At 37.6% G+C, this 20,868-nt stretch overlaps 1 protein-coding gene across 1 annotated transcript in view; it reads right to left on the bottom strand.

Annotated features, from left to right (window-relative positions):
• The window catches only part of HMCN1 (hemicentin 1), a gene marked incomplete at its 5' end in the record, with an annotated part of 345,453 nt that overhangs the window by 115,623 nt on the left and 208,962 nt on the right, over window positions 1-20,868 (bottom strand). Inside the window, 7 exons of the mRNA XM_039257197.1 lie at window positions 161-306; window positions 1,158-1,271; window positions 2,558-2,731; window positions 6,051-6,242; window positions 11,730-11,816; window positions 12,380-12,493; window positions 17,944-18,111. Coding sequence (XP_039113128.1) covers window positions 161-306; window positions 1,158-1,271; window positions 2,558-2,731; window positions 6,051-6,242; window positions 11,730-11,816; window positions 12,380-12,493; window positions 17,944-18,111 — 995 coding nt within the window. The remainder of the gene's footprint in view (window positions 1-160; window positions 307-1,157; window positions 1,272-2,557; window positions 2,732-6,050; window positions 6,243-11,729; window positions 11,817-12,379; window positions 12,494-17,943; window positions 18,112-20,868) is intronic.

Genomic DNA, 20,868 nt, shown 5'->3' with positions numbered 1-20,868 from the left:
AGCACGGGATTGTGCTGGCTATAAGGTGACATTGATTCTCTGAGTGACTTGTGTGTTTTTTTCTTTCTTTCTTTCTTTTTTTTTTAAACTTAACTGATTATTTTTGTTTTTAAGAAACTATTCGCAAAGGAAAAATAAAAGCAAAAACCATGTGACTGGCCTGTCCATCCTTGTACCAGCTGAGAGAGGCAGAAGGAATCGCATAAGCTTCACATTCTAAAGTCAGCGTATTGTTTACTTTGATCTTCACTTCTTTAGGGGAAAGACCTGGTCCCAGTAGGTCCCCTTTATTGATGATGGGTGGAACTGCATTAAAAAAAAATGAATACTCTTAGAGGAAACACTGGTTCTTTTATAGATATGGAATATCATGGAAATTACACTGCGAATTACTTAAGAAAACATGGAAATAACCGAGGCATTTGCTATGGTCCCCTTTCCCCATGGATCCAAGAGCGTATCTTATGAAATCGTAGTGTTCAGATACAGAATGTGAAGGAAAAGATCTTTTTCCCTTCATTTGAATAATGCCAATGAGCCTAATGTCCTTCACAGAACCGTTAATTTCATTTTTCCAGGTTCCCAGACACAGTCCAAGCATAACCCATAAAATGTACTTTCTTAGTCATTAAAGGAACCGATTCAAAGAACAAAAGACAATCAGAAAGATTCTCTTCCTTTTCAAAAACAAAAACAAAACCGAAACCCTGAAGTGTAGGCCCTATTAATGGTAGGATTTGCTTTGCTTTTTATGTATAGGTCACGAACTACAGTGGATCAGCCCAACGTCACTGATGAACTCATCTTAAGCTATTGATTACAATATACATATTTAAATAACAATTTTGTACATGAAAGTACTATAACTTAGCCCAGAGGGTTTTCAGAAAGAAAAACAGAGAAACGAAAGGAAGTGCCACTGACAAGTTCTCTAACAAGAGGCTGGTGAGCTGACAGAATGGGCTCTTCACATCTTTAAGCAATTGAGATCACGGGTACAATGCTAATACAATTTCCATCTTAATGAAGCAAGCTGCATAAACAACAAGCTTTACTGAAGAGTATAAATAATTATGAACCCATAATAAAAAACAGGATCAAAAAAGTTAGAAAACTTGAGGAAAATAGGAAATGTAGTGTTTTTTTTCAGGACTTACTGTAGACCTTCACTTCATAGTGCTTTATCATTTCCCCTGCCTCATTCGTGGCTAGACAAGAGTATCTTCCAGCATTATCCTCCTGTGCATTTAGGATCTGCAGAGTCCTACCTCCTGAAAAGGCATGGAACACCAGTCTCTGAAGTCACAGTGGCAACAGAGTATGCACAAACCATCAGGGTTTTTAGTTCTCACTATTAACGTCTTTCTTTTTCTATGTGCCAGTTCTGTAATAGACATCTGACACAAGAGAAACTACAATACAGATGGGCACTGCATGGGGGGTGAGGAGTCAGTAAGTTCTTGGGGATCCTCTGTGATAAGGACTCTCATGCTCATCCCGTCCCTCCCATGCTTCTGCTCACATTCTGGCTAAGGTCTGTGTTTCACTCTCTTCATAAACAGGTCTTCTGCTTTAGTCATCTTCTTCCTCTCATCTACTTGGCCTATTAGTAGAGACTGATCTTGCTAAAACTCAGTTTGTATTAGGGCACTATTCTCCTTAAAAATCTTCACTGGTTCTCAACTGACTAAAGCATTAAGTTAAAACTCTAGCCCAGGCATTCAAATCATGACCCCAATGTTCCTTCCTCACTTTTTCTCCTATCCACCTCCCTCCCTGCCCCCCCCCCCCACGTCTCCACTCAAGCGGGAGTTGGAGAGCCTACATATAACTATTTGCACATAGACAGGCCTTTGTACATCTATGTGCCTTTCTCACTTTGTACCTTTTCCACACTAGTCATCCTGATGACTCTGAAATCTCTCATTTCCAACCAACAAAATTCTATATTTTTCCTTAAGGGCTGATTCAAGTTCCAACTGCAGCAAAGTATTTCCTGACCACTTTAGCTCACAGTGGCCATTCTATCTTTTGAATTTTTATAAAATTTGTTACTATCTCTTTTATCAAACTCCATGACTATTCCTAATTCATGATTATTCATAAATTAATGTTGTTAATTTTTATACAACTTATTTTGATTCCACATAAAGCTAAATTTCTTAAAGCCAGTGATAATACTTTTCCATTCTTTTTAATCTTCATACATTTTTCCAGTTATTAAAGAGAAATAAACTCTCAATCTAAATACTAATTCTCTTTCAAGGTTCAATTCAACAAGAAGTGAATTTCTACTCCTTTTGATATTCCAAATTACATTTTAGCAATTAATAGCATTGTGGTATTTATTGATGCGCTTATTACGTAGATATTTTATGGGTCTTTCAAAAAGTAAATTTACTTTAGGTCATAAGATATATACAAATAATTTAAGAATTAAAATAGCAATAGAAAACCATAACTAAGTCATAAGTACTTTTATTGAAATTAACCAATGATTCTTTTTCTACAATAGCAGATGGCGTGTTATCTTGGGCATCTAAAGTAAACTAATTACCTGGAAGAATGCGGATATTTCGATTTGATTCTAAAGGTGTTCCATCCTTAAACCAGGTGATGGTGGCTGGAGGATATGAATAAGCTTCACAGACCAAAGATGTGGGGCTGTTAAGGATAACGGTGACATCTTCAGGGCCACCATCACTATCAATACCAGCAATTGTAGGAGATACTGAAAAAGATTTAAAATGTGACCAAAGAAATATGTTTAGAAATTTCTTTACTTGTAAATTTCTCCCATCCAAATACTAACCAGGCCCGACCCTGCTTGGCTTCCGAGATCAAACGAGACTGGGCACATTCAGGGTGGTATGACTGTAGATTCGTGTTTGTGAATTTCTAAATTTCACTGTACTTATTTGTGTAATTCCATTTCTGAACAATTAGAGATATAATTGATTATTTTTCTTATTCTACATGAAAAGAATGAGAACTTCAACATGGAATAATGGAGGAGAGGACACACAAAAAGAAATCATAATGCAATGTAGTAAGAAGAGAATGGGAATTCTGTTGCAGGATACTTGGAAGCATAGGATTTAATCCAACCTCAGGTATGTGGTATCAGGACTCTCATCAGGGAAGCCCTTCTAAAGGAGATTTCAAAGTGAGTCTTAAAGGATTAGTGGTGGTTGGTAAGCAAAAGAAGGGAGACTAGTAGAAAGAAGGAGCATGTTGGGAGCAGTGAGGAGCTAGCAGGGAATATATAGAAGCTGGATTCAAGGGGGTCAATGTTGGAAGCAAGCAAAATGGAGATAGGTACATTTGTTATGTAAAAGATAATGAGGGACTGAATGAAAGGAAGGCATAAAGAGTGAGGAGCGACTAAAGAAAAAAATTAGAAAATTGGTGTGCCTTGACGATAGAATTTGGTGGCTAAGGTAAATCAAAGATGACTTTTAGTTTTCTTGCTTGGGAATATAGGTAAACTGCAGTGAAGCAACATAAATAGAACCTATGGAAAGATGTGCTCATTTGGAAGGGGAAGATCGTTTGTTCAGTTCTGAATATCTTGAATTTTAAGTGCCCATGAGTATTTCAGATAGATTTGTCCAACAGGTAATTGCATATAGAAATCCAAACTTGGGAGAAAGGTCTGGGTTGTAGGTATGGGTTAAGAAAGAAGACACCAGTCTGGGGCACCTTGGTGGCTCAGTCGGTTAAGCATTTGACTTCAGCTCAGGTCATGATTTCATGGTTTGTGAGTTTGAGCCCTGAGTTGGGCTCTGTGCTGACAGCTCAGAGACTGCTTCAGATTCAGTGTTTCCCCCTTGCTCTACCCCTCCCCCACCCACATTCTGTCTCTCCACAAAAATAAATATTAAAAAATGTAAAAAAAAAAAAAAAAAAAAAAAAAGACACTAGTCTATAGAAGGTGAAAAAGAAGCTTATGGGAATTAAGATTATTTGAAGACAATATTAGAGTAAAATGAGCAGTGAAGAAAGACAAAATGCTAAGGGACATAATGTCTGAGAGATGGATTATGAAGAAGCCCATAAAAGAGAGAGAAAAGGAGCAACAAGAGTGTGCAAGAATAACTAGGGAAGACGGCCAAGGAAAAGGGATAACTAATGTCTAAAACATTAAGAAAGGACTGAAAAATATTTGTTGGGTCCAGCAACAGGATAATCTTTGCCACAACAGCATGAAGAATGGCATGGGAAAAGCCCATGTTTAGTGGGACACGAAGTAGAGATAGACCAGGGATAGTTACAATATGAAGTGATGGAGGCAGTAGGAGGTGAAGCTGTAGGTAAGGTGGCTGATGGGAATGGCTGACGTATCTATCAAGGTGAAAGATACAGAGTTAAGGGCATAAATGTAGGCAGTGACTGTGAACAAGAAGGATACCTCATTCCCTGGGAAACGAAAGGGTAAGGACATTGAATTATGGCTGAGTAGACTGGAAGTTGCAAATGTACACAGTAAACAGCCTCAACGTTATGAAGATGGTGGAAAAGGAGTCTTTGATTCAGATCCCTTAGTCATCAATGAATGACGGAGAATGACAAGAATCCCAAGCATGACGTGGGATACTTGGAGACAGTGGAGACTGAAAAGAGTCTCCAGGGAGCTAGTGTCTCTTAGGAAGAGTCAGATTTCAGTTACAGCAAGGAGCTGGAGAGAATAATAAATCAGGTTTCCAGAGAGGACACAGTATAGAATTTGGACATGAGTTAGTATTGGGAAATGAATCAGTGGTAAAATGAAGGAGGTACCAGGAACTTAAAGCTCTGAGAGAAGCAGTGAATAAACTGCAGGAGAGGAAATCCAGGGCTGAACGTTTCCCTTTCATACACTTATGGGTGTGAGGGAGCACAGGTGAGTTAACAGGCAACTGGTCACAAACTCCCATTCATACTTATCCATGTATTTGTTATTCAATGCTTTGTCAGGTGCTGGGGGTAAATCCTTTACAAGGTAAAAGGGGTTCTACATTTGGGGGTTTGTTTCTTATGTATTATCTATATGTATTATTCATTTGACATTTATACATTATCCACAATTTTAATTTTTCTTGCACACATATCTCTCCTACTTAATTAGGCTGTAAGCTACAAGAGGGCAGTATCCTGTATGGGAGTTTCCTATGTATGGGACTATGTTTCCCCAAAGAGTCTAGGCAATAACCATAAAAACAAACAAAAATTGTAAAACTTTGCATACTCAAATGTAGGTCAGCTGATTCTGGTAGAATGAAGAGTATTCTGACATTAGTAATCAAATATAATACATTTAGGTGGTGTATTTTAAATTTCAAGACATGAGCAGAAATTAAGAATCTATTTAATGTCATGCCTGAGACATAAGCATAACTTTGATGCTGCAAGAACTGAATGTATAGTTTTTCATAATTCCTAGTCCACAAAGACTATAATATAGACAATTACCAATAATGGCAGTCCCATAAAGAAAGAATAAAATATATCATATTGAGACCCTTGTACTGTTGACCTATTTCTCTTTGACTAGCATATATTTTATCTTTTACCACTATGTTTTAAAAAAATTTTTTTTAATGTTTTTTTATTTATTTCTGAGAGAGAGAGACAGCATGAGCAGGGGAGGGGCAGAGAGACAGGGAGACACAGAATCAGAAACAGGGTCCAGGCTCTGAGCTAGTTGTCAGCACAAAGCCCGATGCAGGGCTCAAACCCAGGAACCATGAGATCATGACCTGAGCCGAAGTCGGATGCTTAACTAAGTAACCCAGGCATGCCACCACTATGTTTTTAACATCTGTCTTTTCCACAGTTGTGACCCTAGCCCAAAACACAGCGCATGGAACATAGGTGGTATTCCTTGTGTAATGAATACATCCATGAATGAACGAATGAATTAAAGAAAAAAAAACAAGTGTACACAACCACTAGTCCTCCTTAAATAATGCAATTCTATGGTAGCAACATTAAATAGAAAAAAAAGAGAAGGTAAGTCAGCAGACCTTCATGCTTGATTCTTCAAAATTTGAAGCAATGTTGGTACCTACCCAATACATTAAGACTGAAACTTTTGCTCTTGTCACCGGCTGTGTTAGAAGCCAAACATATATATCTTCCAGTATGTGACACTTGGGCGTTGGTAATTTTAAGAAAGCGGCCACCAGACATAACGTGATGGGTGTCATCTGCTTGGAGGAGCTGTCCATCTTTGTGCCATGTAATTTCTGGCACCGGGTTCCCTGTAACAAAAAAACATTTCTGAGAGATGGCTAATAATCATATGCCTATAAATTATACCTGAAAACATTTTCACTTATTTGCCATTTAAATACCACACTTGTAAAACAATGCATTAACCATTCATGTGAAATTAAATTTGTAAACATAATTCATAACAACCATGCAATAATTTTTTAAATTTGCATATAACAAACTATTTTCAAATCAAGATTAGTTTTGATCTATGAGTGAAATAATGCCAACTTAGTCTTTGTGCCTAATTAAATAGTAAAATATACTTTAAAAAGAATGGGACATGCATTTTTATTAAAATTATTATTCACAAATACTTTCACATTCGTTAAATTTTTTAAAGGTTTTATATTTTTGGAAGAAAGCTATAAAAAAGGAAAAGCCTTGAATTAAACAATTCCATAAATAGATACTTACAGTTTATACCAGGATTCTAGCATAAATATATAGATAGGTAGATAGAAATATAAATATAGTAATTATTCCCATACTATTTATAGTCTATGGGGAATGATCTTTTTGTTCTAACATCAGACTTATTTTAAATATTAATTTTTAAGTTTCTCAAATAATTAAAAAAATTTTTTTCAACCATAAAAGCAAGTTTACTTAGGAAAAAGGGCTAGAATAATATATTACAACTGGAAGGCTTGACTATACCAAACATGAAGCCTGTTCTACAGCCCCACCCAGAGAGGGAAGCAAATTTACAGACCTGCCCAACTGCTGAGTTATAGCACCCAGTCCCACCTTATAAGAAGCCTAACTGGAGAATTCAGACAACCACAGAGCCTATCCTACTGCACTCAGTCAAGAAACCAAGCGAGCAATACTATCCGACTGTTTCCAGCCAACAGTAATCCCTCTCCACTAACTTCAGAGCTCAAGCAGTGTGGCCTTAACCAAATAGAGACCCTAATAGCAAGCCCCACCTGCAAGGATGCTTCCAGATTATCTATGCAGACCACCAAGCTGAATTGACTGATTGATGATTATTGTTGCCAAAGTAAACCTATAAAGTCTGGAAGAGGAGGCCCCTTACTCAAATGTACAGATACCAATGCAAGGAATCAGGTTAAAAAGACACTATCAAAGGAGCCTAATTAAACTCTACTAATGACTCTAAAGAAATGGAGACCTATGAACTGTCTGACTAGGAATTCAGAATAATCCTCTCAAAGAAGTTTAGTGAAGGTTGTGGGAGAAGGGATGGGCTAAATGGGCAAGGGGCATTAAGGAATCTAATCCTGAAATCATCATTGCTACTATATGGTAACTAACTTGGATGTAAATTAAAAAAACAAACAAACAAAAAAAAAATAGTTTAGTGAACCACAAGGATACAGACAATTAAACAAGATTAAGAAAACAGTGCATGAACCAAGAAACAGAAACCATCAAAAACAAACAGAATTCCTTGAGCTGAAGAATATAGTGACTGATCCAAGAATTCAATAGAGAGCTTCAACAGGAGACTCAACCAAGAAGAAGAAAAAATTAGTGAACTAGAGGATAGGTCATTAATTAGCCAGTCAGAAGAGGAAGGAAGGAAGGAAGGAAGGAAGAAGGAAGGAAGGAAGGAAGGAAGGAAGGAAGGAAGGAAGGAAGGAAAGAAAGAAAGAAAGAAAGACAGACAGACAGACAGACAAGAAAGACAGACAGACAAGAAAGAAAGAGGAAACAAAAGAGAAAGAAGAAAAAGAAAAACAAAGAGAAAAGAAAAGAAAGAAATCTAGCCAGCCTATAGGACTTATGGAATACCATCAACAAAAACAATATATACATTATGGGAATCCCAGGACAGAGATAAAGGATAAAAAGTATATATCAATAATGGCTGAAAACTTCCCAAACATGGGGAGAGAAATGGACATCCAGATTCATGAGGCCCAAAGGACCCCAAATTGGTTGAACTTGAAAAGAGCTACACTGAGACACATTACAATTATGTTTTTAAAGTTAAAGACAGAGTTCAAAAGCAGCAAGTGAAAAGCATATAACACACAAGGGAACTCCCATAAGACTTTAGGCTGGCTTTAAAAAATAAGGTTGACTTTGGAGGTGCCTGGGTGGCTCAGTTGGTTAAGTACTTGACTTCGGCTCAGGTCATAATCTGGCGGTTTGTGAGTTTGAGCCCCACATGAGGCTCTGTGCAGACAGCTCAGAGCCTAGAGCCTACTTCAAATTCTTTGTCTCTCTCTCTCTCAAAAATAAACATTAATTTTTTTTTTAAAAAAGGTCTACTTTGTATGCCAGGAAAGAATAGGATAATATATTCAAAATATTAACAGAAAAAAATCTGTCAACCAAGAATACTATAGCTGGCAAAGTATGAAGGAAAGATAAAGATTTTCCTGAACAAACAAAAGCTGAGGGAATTCATTATCACTAGACCCACTTTACAAGAAACGCTAAGGACCTTCTCAACTGGAAATAAGATGTACAAAACTCACCAGTAATGGTAAATATACCCAAAGTCATAGTCTTTTTTTTATATATATTTTTTATTTATTTCTGAGAGAGAGAGAGACAGAATGGACAGGGGAGGGTCAGAGAGAGAGGGAGATACAGAATCTGAAACAGGCTCCAGGCTCTGAGCTGTCAGCACAAAGCCAGATGCAAGGCTCGAACCCACGAACTATGAGATCATGACCTGAGCCAAAGTCAGACGCTTAACTGACTGAGCCAGCCAGGCACCCCTAAATATATCCTCTTTACTGGTACTTAGCACCTCTCGGCCTGGGTTCCTGGTAATAACTGAGCTCTATGTGCATCCATCAGGAGTAGGCACACTATCCAAGTTTGTTCAACACTGGTTCTCAGCTGTAAAGCCAAAAAGATTTGCTGGCCTGTTAATCATGGATATCCTAGCAGCAGTCGGTATTATCGCCTCTGCCACTCTTACTGGAATCAACCTGCATAGTACTATCCAAACAGCCCGTGTCTTGAATAAATTTATGGTCAACACTACCAAGGAATTTATAAGCCTAACTTCTATTGATAGACAAGTTTTGGCCCGCCTCGAAGCTCTTGAGGCTGCAGTGGAATTTATTGGAAAAAGACAGGAGGCCTTGTACCTTCACTCTAAACTGCCCTGCAACTCTAACTACCAGCATATTTGCATGACTGGCATTCCTTAAAATCACTCCCAAGCTTGGGATGCTGTCCAGACACACCTTCACAATGTATTTTCTTCCTACCTCTCTGACAATATAGAAAATTTAGATGTGACATTGCGCCAACAGCTACAGTATGCAGAAGACCAACTTAAAAATGAATGGGCTGATTCCTGGGCAACGTGGTGTGACCCAAATCCTTTCTCACTTACAGCCAGTGCTCATCTTAAATTCTGGATAACTGTGGGAGGCGGAATGCTTTAACTGTGCCTCTTTTTATGTCTTTGCAGAATCACCCTCCAAACCATCCAAAAGCAAAAGGACCAGGAGCTCATCACGATGATCCTTGAACACAAAACTAGAAGAATCAAGAAAAACAAGAAAGGAGGAACTGTGGGGCATAAGCTTAGGAATTCCCTGAGTTTACACTGACTGTTAGCAAGGCATGAAGAATTAGAAAGCCACAGGAGGAACACACCCAAGTTTGGGTAAACAAGATTAGGTAAGCATGGCAAAGGCCCCCAGTATAGGACGAAGGTATAGGAATAGAGAATCTCAGGATGGAAACATTCAAGAAGAGGTAAACAAGATGAGCTATTCAGGGCAGAAGCATCCTCCAATTTAGTACAATGGCAGAAAGCTGTTTTCACTGGAAGGCAGGACAAAAACATGTAAACAAGGCTATAGACCACAGATGGGCGTAGTTGCCTGGTGTGGAGCTAATTAGCAAAAGAAAAATGCCTCTTGACCCTGAGGTAGCATGCTCTGTCTTTCTTGTCCCTTAGGCCAGTTTAAGTAAATAGAGGTGGCGCCTCATGTCTGCTGTAAACAACCTTCCACTCAGCAGAATTTTATATTAACCCAAATCCCTAACACCACAGATCTTCAAAACTCCCTCTCCCCCATGCCCATGAGCTAATGTTCATGGTTTCATGGTCTCTTTGTGCACACCCATCACACTTATAAGCCTTCTGATCCTAATAAAAACAGATCAAGAACCCTTACTTAAGGCTTTTGTCTCCTCCGAGACAGTAGCCTCTCACATGTCAATCCTACATCTGCTCTCTTGCTGGACATGAGAGAACTCCAGACCCAGAGTCTATGACATGGGAGCACTAAACTAAAAAGCTTCTGCTCAGCAAAAGAAATCATTGGCAAAATAAAAAGACAACCTATGGAATGGGAGAAAACATTTGCACACCATATATCTGATGAGAGATTAATATCCAAAATATATAAGGAACTTAAGAGCAAATAACAAAAAATAATATAATTTAATAATTTGCAAGGGACCAGAATAGACATTTTTCCAAAGAAGACATACAGATGGCAAACAGGTACGTGAAAAGATGTTCAACATCACTAACCATTGGGAAATGCAAATCAAAACCACTCTGAGATACTACGTCACACCTGTTAGAATGACTATTCTCAAAAGGACAAGAGATAACAGGTGTTGATGAGATTGTGAGAAAAGGGAACAGTTGTGCACCGTTGGTGGGAATATAAATTGACACAGCCACTATGGAAAGCAGCGTGACAATCTCAAAAAATTAAAAATAGTACTCCCACATGAGCCACCAATTCTCCTCCTAGGTATATATTTAAAAAAAACCAAAATCACTATCTTAGGAAAGATAACAGTACTCCCATGTTTACTGCAGCATTATTCACAATAGCTAAAATATGAAAACAACTTAAGTGTCTATCAACAGGTGAATGGATAAAGAAAATGTGTGTCTGTGTACATCACATTTTCTTTATCCATATACGTGTGTCTATATATGTATACATATGTATATACATATATCGTATACATCCTTTCTACTTATATACTAGTAGCATACAAGTAGTAGCAGAATTATAACAAAGGTAATTATTGAATTAAAAGACTGATGTGTCTTCCCTTTTCTCCCCATCCACCCCTTTTTCTTCCTTTCCTCAGTGTAGACGTATCCTTTGTTTTATATAGGTTTTTTTTTTTTTTAAGTTTATTCGTTTTGGAAGGGGGAGGGGAAGACAGAGGAAGAGAGAGAATCCTAAGTAGGCTCCATGCTGCCAGTGCAGAGACTGATATGGGAGTGTGTCTCACAAACCGTGAGATCACAACCTGAGCCGAAATCAAGAGTCAGATGCTTAACAGACTGAACCATCCAGGCGCCCTGGAATATTCCTTTTATCTCCACATAATCTGAGAAATTTCCTCCTACACTTCTATTGGCTCTACTCAACTAGAATTCAATTTCAAATGCTTATTATAGTAGTTTGACTTTTTTCTCAACTAATTAAGATATATAGTGGAGGCAAAAAAATAAGTGAGTGGAGGAACCGCAGAAGTACAAGAACTAAGTCCCTTACCTGTCACTTCGCAAGTCAGTGTAATACTCTGTTTCTCTTTTACCTTCATGTCTTCCAATGTATTTTCACCCACAATGCGAGGTGGCACTAAAAAAAAGTTAAATGCAGAAAAAACAGAAAAAGTAAGCAACAATGCCAGCAGAATTGTTATTTTACAAGCATCTGTGTTTATATTTTTATAAGCTATAACCTTTAAAACAAATCCCCAAATTCTCATTATTTGTTTACTGGAATGTCATATTATTTTGATCAATTCCAATTTTTTAGATATAGTATAAAGTTATATGCCATGAATTCACTTACAATGAATTTTATTGTAACTTAAGTTATAAAGTCTGGATAAAAACGCCAACAAGTTGATAAGAACATATTTATTAGACATTTATTTCTCCCACTATAACTCCGATAAATATTCACAGGAAACAAGTTATCAGAGTCTCAGAGTATTGTTGAACAATTGTGAACTGAAAAGACATGGCATTTCAGGCATTTTAATCCAACTAATTACATCCAAATTATTCTAACATTGAATTATTTCCAAAAGGATCAGTCCAGGGGACAAAGAACACATCAAGATCAAGATCATGCTGTAGATAAATTTTAACTCTACACAGAGAATGCATTAAGCCAACTGAAAATTATAAAAATACCTAATACTGAGAGACCAAAGATTTTTCTTTCTTCACCAGCTGCATTTCTTACAACACAAGTATACCGTCCAGCATCTTCTATTCTGGTCTGCATCAACCTCAGAGTCCTGCCTCCTGGAGAAGCAAACCACCAGATGACTCAAAAAGAAATCTGTAACTTTACAAGTTGGCCAACTAATGCTTAATTTAGATAAAATTTAGTCAATGTGCTTCAAAGGCCTTTAACATTCATTTATGTCAGGCTTTTTTTTTTAAAATCATATTTCAAGCCTATATGAAACAGAAAAAGTAATTCAGAATAATTATTTGGCTGAATGGATTAAAAAAATACAATGCTAGGTGACAACAGGCAAGAAACAAAGTTCCAGAGAGGTGATGTTTGAACATAATATTAAAAGGCAAATATCTCTTAACACATACAGTGTAAGGACACAAGTCTAAAGGTCTAAACAAAACTGACTCCATGACAGGCTTTTAGTTTCCCCTCTAAACTAGAAGGCCTGAGTTTCAGCTTCCCCAAAACTATCAGGCAGTCACACATTGTCCAAGGCAGGAGAAACCACCCTTGCAACACCCAATCAGGAAAGGCCAGCAAACACCCTCCACATTATTAAGGGAGAGGCCTGGAGATAGAAACTATAGATAGGACCTTGTTACCTAATGTTAAAGTTAACCCGTTAGTCGCCGAGTAAGACCCTAGGCTCGCTCTGTGATTGGTTAAATTTAAAGGTACTCTACATGTCGTAATTGGATCCCGCCAAAAGTAACGAATACTCTAGACAATGTGTATGGTTAAACCCGCTGTCAATGATGTTGTATAATTATGATTGGATTACTGTTCCCACGTCACAACTTCTGTAACTCCCCCATCACAAACCCCATAAAAACCCTACTCTGCCATTGTTCGAGGCTCTCAGCATGGATCCATTGTGTTGGTGAGGTCTGGGAGCCCGAGCTTAAGCCTGTAATAAAGCCCTTTGCTTTTGCATACGTGACTCGGACTCCTTGGTGGTCTTGGGATTTTGGGGAGATTGCGATCTGGGCATAACAACAGGAGTTGAGAGAAACCACTTTAAGTAGAGTATAAATGGGGTAGTAGAGTAGAAAACAGATGTGAGTTGTGGTACTTAAAGTAATACAGGTGAGGGGGGTCCGGTGATTCAGTAGGCTGAGAGTCTGACTCTTGATTTCAGCTCAGGTCATGATCCTAGGGTTGTGAGATTGAGCCCCACATTGGGCTCCGAGCTGAGGGTGGAGACTGCTTAAGATTCTCTCTCTCTTTGCTCCCTTTCCCCCACTCACTCCCTCTTAAAAAAAAAAATTAGAGCAGGTGAAGCCAACATTGAGAGGTGAGACTAGCTGGAGTATGTTTAGACTCTCTGGCCCCTTGAATGTTAGGCTATGGAATCAAGACTTTATTGTGTTCACTAAAAGCTATGGAAGTGTGTTAAACAAAAAAAGGGTCATGATGTGATTTGTGTTTTAGAAAGACAGGACGTTTAGGAAACGATTCCCAGTTTGCCACTGGGCGTATGAAATGTGAATGTGAGAAAGAGAACTACACCAGCAACCCAGACTGGGGTGATATCAGTCTATAAGGAATGGGAGAAACCATGAAGACCGACTACTACTAGTCTTCACCTGAGTATCATGGAGTCCTAGAATTATTTCGATCCAAGTCTGTGGGGGACACTTGATTGACTGGCACAACTCTGCTTTGATCATTACATTTTATACTTTGAACTTCTATGTAGGGACAAAAGATTCTGCATCCAAGAAATGCTTGTAGACTGAAAGGGAAGCTCGGATATGCTGCAGGGTCTAATCACACCCTGAAGGACAAAGGAAGAGGAGCCAGTAAATGGGATGAAGCAAGGCCTGCAGAGAACTAAGGCACACAGAGAGGAGAGTCCTCGAAACCATTTGAGAAGTAAATTCTAAGAAAAAGAAAGTAAGTCATGTCTTAGATTTTATACTTTTCTACCTGGTACATTTTTGCTTAGTACCCTGAATTTGAATTAAAAAAATGGAAATGGTTAAACATGGAATTTTCAGGTAAATATTCACCTGGCTCTGGATTCCTCAGGAGATTCCATCTGCTTTGTTTTTATAAACATAACAATCTGTCACTGAGCTTTTCCTGTAAGCAACCTTCCCATCTTCAACCCGTTGAAAGGCAAACTTAGTAGTAACTTATTTAGACAAACAAAGCTGATTACCTGAGTTCAATGACCCCTCCAGCTGAATTTAAATAAGAATTTAAATACAGAAGTTGTGTACACATATCAAAAAAACTTGTGTTAATTAGGCAGGGATTTAGGCACTCACTGCTACTCCAAGTTACCGAGACCATAATATGATTCCAGCTGAGAGATATTAACACAATACAACTTTTTATGAGTTATTTCTAGCTCTGCAAACCCTAACCTCCTAAATTTCGTGATATTTCTTTTGTTTCCTGGTCCGCTCACTCAATCCAGTGAGAAACAAGCAAACAAACAAGATCTGACAATAAATCATACTTAAATGGAGATGTTTCTTTTACCTATTAAGTTTTTATAGCAGCTCTCTATTCTTGGCAGATAGCTTCATAACAATGACTTTCACAAACATACTGCTTTCAGAAAATCTGTACGCAGTCTCAGGAGAACTAATCTTAATGAAACAGAAGTGTGCAGCAGACTAAGGACCAAGCAAGTCATATGCCATTCATCTGATTCTCATTCATCTATTGCACAATATACATGTTCAGACTGTAAAACTGAATGACTCCTTTGGCAGCACCACAAGGTCAAATCCTTTTAATGTGTTCCCTCAGGGATCTCCAGCTGCTAGTCAAGCAAAATAAGACTAAATAAAACCAAAAACACCACCCCTGTAAATCTATAATAAGCCAGAGCACATCACTCTTTGTGACAGCAGTACATCACTACTCTCTTGCCTTTTTCATTCCAGGAGCCCTGATGTAGCTATTGTATTTAAAAAGAGTTCCTACTTTTTCAGCAATTGAGAATTTTTCAAACAAAGCCAAAAACATGAGGATAATTTCAAGACAAGAAGATAATGTGTTCAGGTTTTTGGTAACCAAATTGTAATAAAGCCTTCGTCATTAGTATGGATTTCCCAAGATCAATAGAGACTAGGAGTCCTGTGCAAAGGAAAGTAATATAGTAAGGAAACAGGAAAATTTTCCAGGACAGGACACCCAAACCTTTTACCTGGTTGTCTACATCCAATACTGAACATGTACTGGATGCTTACCATAAAAACAGGCACTGTGTTAACACATATACAGGCATAAAAGCAGGCACTGTGTTTTACATACATGAACTCATTTCAACTATACAAAAACCCTCAGAGGCAAATATTATTAATATCTTCACTTTATAGGTGAAGAAATAGAAGCTAGCAATGTTAAGTAACTGTCTTGGGATTGTAAATTTAATAAATATTACAGGCAATAAATATAATAATTATAGTAATATATATTCTTCATTGATGTCCTATCATTTATAGATCAACATCTTGAAAAAACAGAGGGACCTTAGGATATTTAGACCTAATTCAAAAGTAGGAAAGGATCTTATCTAAAAAAGCCTTGAAAAGTAGGCTTTAAGTGGGCTTTAAACAATATAAATGTTTTTTAAGTTGCTTATATTCAAACCCAAATCTGTCCCTATAGTCTTCCGTAAACTGGTATTACTTTTAACCTCTGGAACCAGACAGAAGCAACATAATCCTTTTCTGCACCATGGTTCTTCAAGTCTTTAAATTTAATGTTCACTATGTAACCATAAGGTTACATAGGGTTTATTTTCCCAGCTTAAATACAATCAGAAATGTAAATTATTTTGCAATAATTTACCACCATTGTTACACTTCTTTGAAAATATTTTCAATAGGTCCTTCTTCTAGTCTTCCTAATAAGTCCAGAATACAATTAGTCTCTTCCTTTAATTCGTGAAAAAATATTTTATTAATGTGGCAAAATACTGCATTTATTTTCTTGATGGCCACATTACGCTGTTAATGTATACTGAATTACAAACACAATTCAGAGCTCTTCTTATATGAAGAATTGTGAAGCTGTATTTCACCCTGATTTTCATCATTTAAAAAAAAATTTTAAAGTTTATTTATTTAGACAGAGACAGAGACAACACAAGTGGTGAAGGGGCAGAGAGAGAAGGTGAGAGAGAATCCCAAGCAGGCTCCATGCTGTCAACTGAGAGCCTGACTCCGGACTTGAACTCACAAAACCATGAGATCATGACCTGAGCTGAATCCAAGAGTTGGGTGCTTAACCGACTGACCCATCCAGATAACCCTCATCATTATGGTTTTTTTTTTAATTTTTTAAAATGTTTTATTTATTTCTAGGAGAGAAAGAGAGAGAGAGAGCGTGAGCAGGGGAGAGTGAGAGAGAGAGGGGGTCACAGACTCTGAAACAGGCTCCAGGCTCTGAGCTGGCAATCAGCACAGAGCCCGACGCGGGGCTCGAACCCACGAACCGCGAGATCATGACCTAAGCGAAAGTCGGACGCTTAACCGACTAAGCCACCCAGGCGCCCCTCATCATTATGTTTTTAATGTAAGTGCAGGAGTTTATTTAACTTTCGTTTTGTTGGGCTTAACTCAGAAGTTCCAGGGTGAGATGTGTTTGAATTCAAGTGCCTTCACTCAACACATTAGGTATTCTTCTCAGGATCCGAGCCCTTTATTAAACCACAGCTTGGCAAGATTGTTTCCTTGGTCTGTGTAAGACCTAAAGAGCGAGGCACAGACTCATTCCTAACAGAGCGAAGCGCAGACTCCTGTGGCATGGCCTCGAAACACCTCTCTGCATGCTTACTCTGGTTCATAGAGGACGATCTAATAGATTTTCTTACATCAGATGAGGCAGAAGTTGAATATCCCTTTTATATTAATGATAAAGTCTTAGCTCACAGGAAACTAACCCATCCTGAAAATATGAAACTCACTCAGATGAAATACTTGGTTATGGAGATTTGCTATAAAATATGATTCATTCTAGACTCTGGCTTCATTTTCAGAACTTCTCTTCATTCCTTTCTTTTCTTTTCTCGTTTTAAAGAGAGACAGAGCATAAGCAGGGGAAGGGCAGAGGGACAGAGACAGAATCTGAAGCAGGCTCCGGGCTCTGCATTGTCAGCGCAGAGCTTGATATGGGGCTCAAACTCACGAACCGTGAGATCATGACCTGAAGCGAAGTCAGCAGCTTAACCGACTAAGCCACCCAGGGGGCCCCATTCCTCACTTTTCAAATTGGTTGGTACTCATTGTAGCATGAATGCTCTGACATCCCCATGATTTCAGTAATAAGCAAGTGCCATGATTTCTTTTTTAAAAAGATCTAGAGGTATTTACAGATTTCTCCCCCTTTTCATATAGCTTCTGATATCCTTCTAAATATTTTTTTAAATATGGCCAGCAATATAGTAAGCAACTTGATCAAAAAGAAAAAATAAAAGACAGAGAAACTAAGGAGATATGGTGGCCATATGAAACCAACCAGGTTATCAAGCTATGAAAATTCCCAATACCTGCGAGAATTCTCACAGAGCTGCTAAGGCTGACAGGCCACCCATCTTTAAGCCAGGTAATCGAAGGCAGGGGAATTCCGGAGGCTTCACAAGTCAGGGACACTGAGTTCTTTTCCACAACACTGATATTTTCAGGTTTCCCATGGTTTCCTATGATGCTTGGAGGGGCTGTAAGATAAAACAAACAAGGAAAGGAAACTAAGGTAGCTAATATATATCAAAAACCAAATCCTCAAAAAAACAAAAACAAAAACAAATCCTTAACAGACTAAGGATAATAATAAGACTTCCATTTTCTGATCTGTTGATCAGCAAAACAAGCAATCACAACAATGAGCTCATTAGCAGTAGCGGTATTTTTAGTGTTACTGCTAAAGGTAAAAATGTCACTTCTTCCCCACTCATAGCAGTAATGGACTTTCATGCCATTATTCTCTTGGTGGTGAATGATTTTCTCTGAGTTACTCATCATGTCTGGTAAATTTCTAATATGGATTAATGGCCTTCTTATGGGCAGAATTTTCTAACAAATAATTCTAATCCTAAAAATTAAAAGTAATCTAACAAAAAGGATGCTTCATATTGAAACCTTTTTTCTTTTCCATTCTGATTTTGTTAGCTTTGGCTCACACATTGGCTGCAAATCACAGGATATTAATACTGGATGTTATGCATGTCTTAATGGGATTCAGGTTATAAGACTGCATCTATTAAAGTTATCATTGTGTCTATAGATTTAAAAAATGCAATTCATAAAGATTCCATCCAAAAACTGTTAGAATAAATGAATTCATTAAAGTTGCAGGATACAAAGCCAATACACAAAATCTATTGCATTTCTATACATTAATAATGAAGTACCAGAAAGTGAAATAAACAATCTAACTTACAATTGTAACAAAAAGAATAAAATACAGAGGAATAAACTAACCACAGAAATGAAAGACCTGTATGTTGAAGACTATAACACATTAGTGAAAGAAACTGAAGAAGGCACAAATAAAGGACTGAGGAATTAATATTATCAAAATATCCATACTACCCAAAGTAATCAACAGATTCAATGCAATCCCTATCAAAATTCCAATGGTATTTTCCACAGAAATAAAGAATCCTAAAATTTATATGGAACCAAAAAAGACCCCAAATAACCAAAGCAATCTTGAGAAAGAACAAAGCTGGAGGCATCGCGCTCCCTAATTCCAAACTATTCTACAAGGCTATAGTAACTAAAACGGCATAGTATTGGCATAAAAACATACACATAAATCAATGGTACAGAATAGAGATCCCAGAAATAAACCTACTCATATATGGTCAATTTATGACAGAGGAGCCAAGAGTATCCAATGGGGAAGAGACAGTCTCTTCAATAAATGGTGCTGGGAAAACTGGACAGTCAAATGCAAAAGAATGAAATTGGATGACTTTCTGATACCATACATAAAAACTAACTCAAATGAATTCAAGACTTGAACGCAAGACATGAAGCCATAAAACTCCTAGAAGACAACATAGGCAGCAAGCACCTTGACATAGGTCCTGGAGATGATTTTTTGAATGGGACACCAAAAGCAAAAGCAACAAAAGCAGAAAGGAACTATTGGGACTACATCAAAGCAAAAAGCTTCTTCACAGCAAAGGAAACAATTGACAAAATGAAAAGGAACTTACTGAATAGAAAAATTACTTGTAAATCATATATCTGATAAGGGGCTAATATAAAAAATATATAAAGAACTCATACAATTCAGTAGCCCAAAACAAGCAATCCAATTAAAAATGGGCAAAGTATATGAATAGACATTTTTCCAAAAAAGACATACAGATGGCCAATAGGTACATGAAAAAGTACTCAACATTATTAATCAATAGGGAATACAAATCAAAAGCACAATGCACTATCACCTCACAGCTGTTAGAAAGGCTATTATCAAAAAGAAAAAATAACAAGGGCTGGGGACGAAGAGAAAAGAGAATCCTTGTGCACTGTTGGTGGGAATGTAAACTGGTGCAGCCACGATGAAAACCAGGCTTTTTGAGGTTCCTTAAAAAATTAAAAACAGAACCACCATATGATCAGTAATTTTACTTCTAGGCTTTTATATGAAGAAAATGAAAACACTACCTTGAAAACATATATCCCCGCCACACACACAACCCCTTCCCCACCCCTCCCATCCCGCCATGTTCATTGCAGCATCATTTACCATAGCCAAGCAAAGGAAACAACCTGTGTCCATTGATGGATGAATAAGACTTTAAAGTATTTATATACTATGGATTACTTTCGGCCATAAAAAAAGAACAAAACTACTTGAAGGGCATTATGTTAAGTGAAATAAGTCAGACAGAGAAAGATGAATACTGTATGATTGCTCTTAGATGTGGAATCTAAAAACAAATAAATACAACCAAGTTTATGGATACAGATAACAGACTGATGGTTGCCAAAGGTGTGTGTGTGGTGTTGGGGGGCGGGATGGGCAAACTGTTCTTGTTTTTGTTTTAGTTTAAATAAACTGAATTAAAAAATAATTAAAACTGCAATTCAAATGATATGCATACAAAACACTGTCCCTGAGTATATGTATGTTTGGTGTATTTCTATTGACATTCATGACTCATTAATTAAAATATTAAAGCTGACTTCGGTACAACTCATGAACAATTGATGCTGAGTCAGTAGGCTCTAAGGAACTGAGGCTTATACTAACAAAGACAGCAAATTTGGAAAACAGAATTAAGAATTATTACTTGGGAAAGCATTGGACCAAGGGTACTTGAAGAAGATAGACAATTATATCTACTTCAGTATGTGCTTTTTCTAATAGAATATCCAATATATGCCTGTTTCAGCAAGGTAAGAAATGGCAGGTCAGGCATAGAAGGATAAGTGTTGGGAATGATCCAGAAGAGAGGTGC

This window comes from Hyaena hyaena, unplaced genomic scaffold (assembly GCF_003009895.1).
Source record: "Hyaena hyaena isolate Hyena2069 unplaced genomic scaffold, ASM300989v1 scaffold_606, whole genome shotgun sequence".
Taxonomy (NCBI): Eukaryota; Metazoa; Chordata; class Mammalia; order Carnivora; family Hyaenidae; genus Hyaena; species Hyaena hyaena.
The sequence above is the reverse complement of the archived record's forward strand: the minus strand, read 5'-3'. Positions and strand labels throughout refer to the sequence as shown.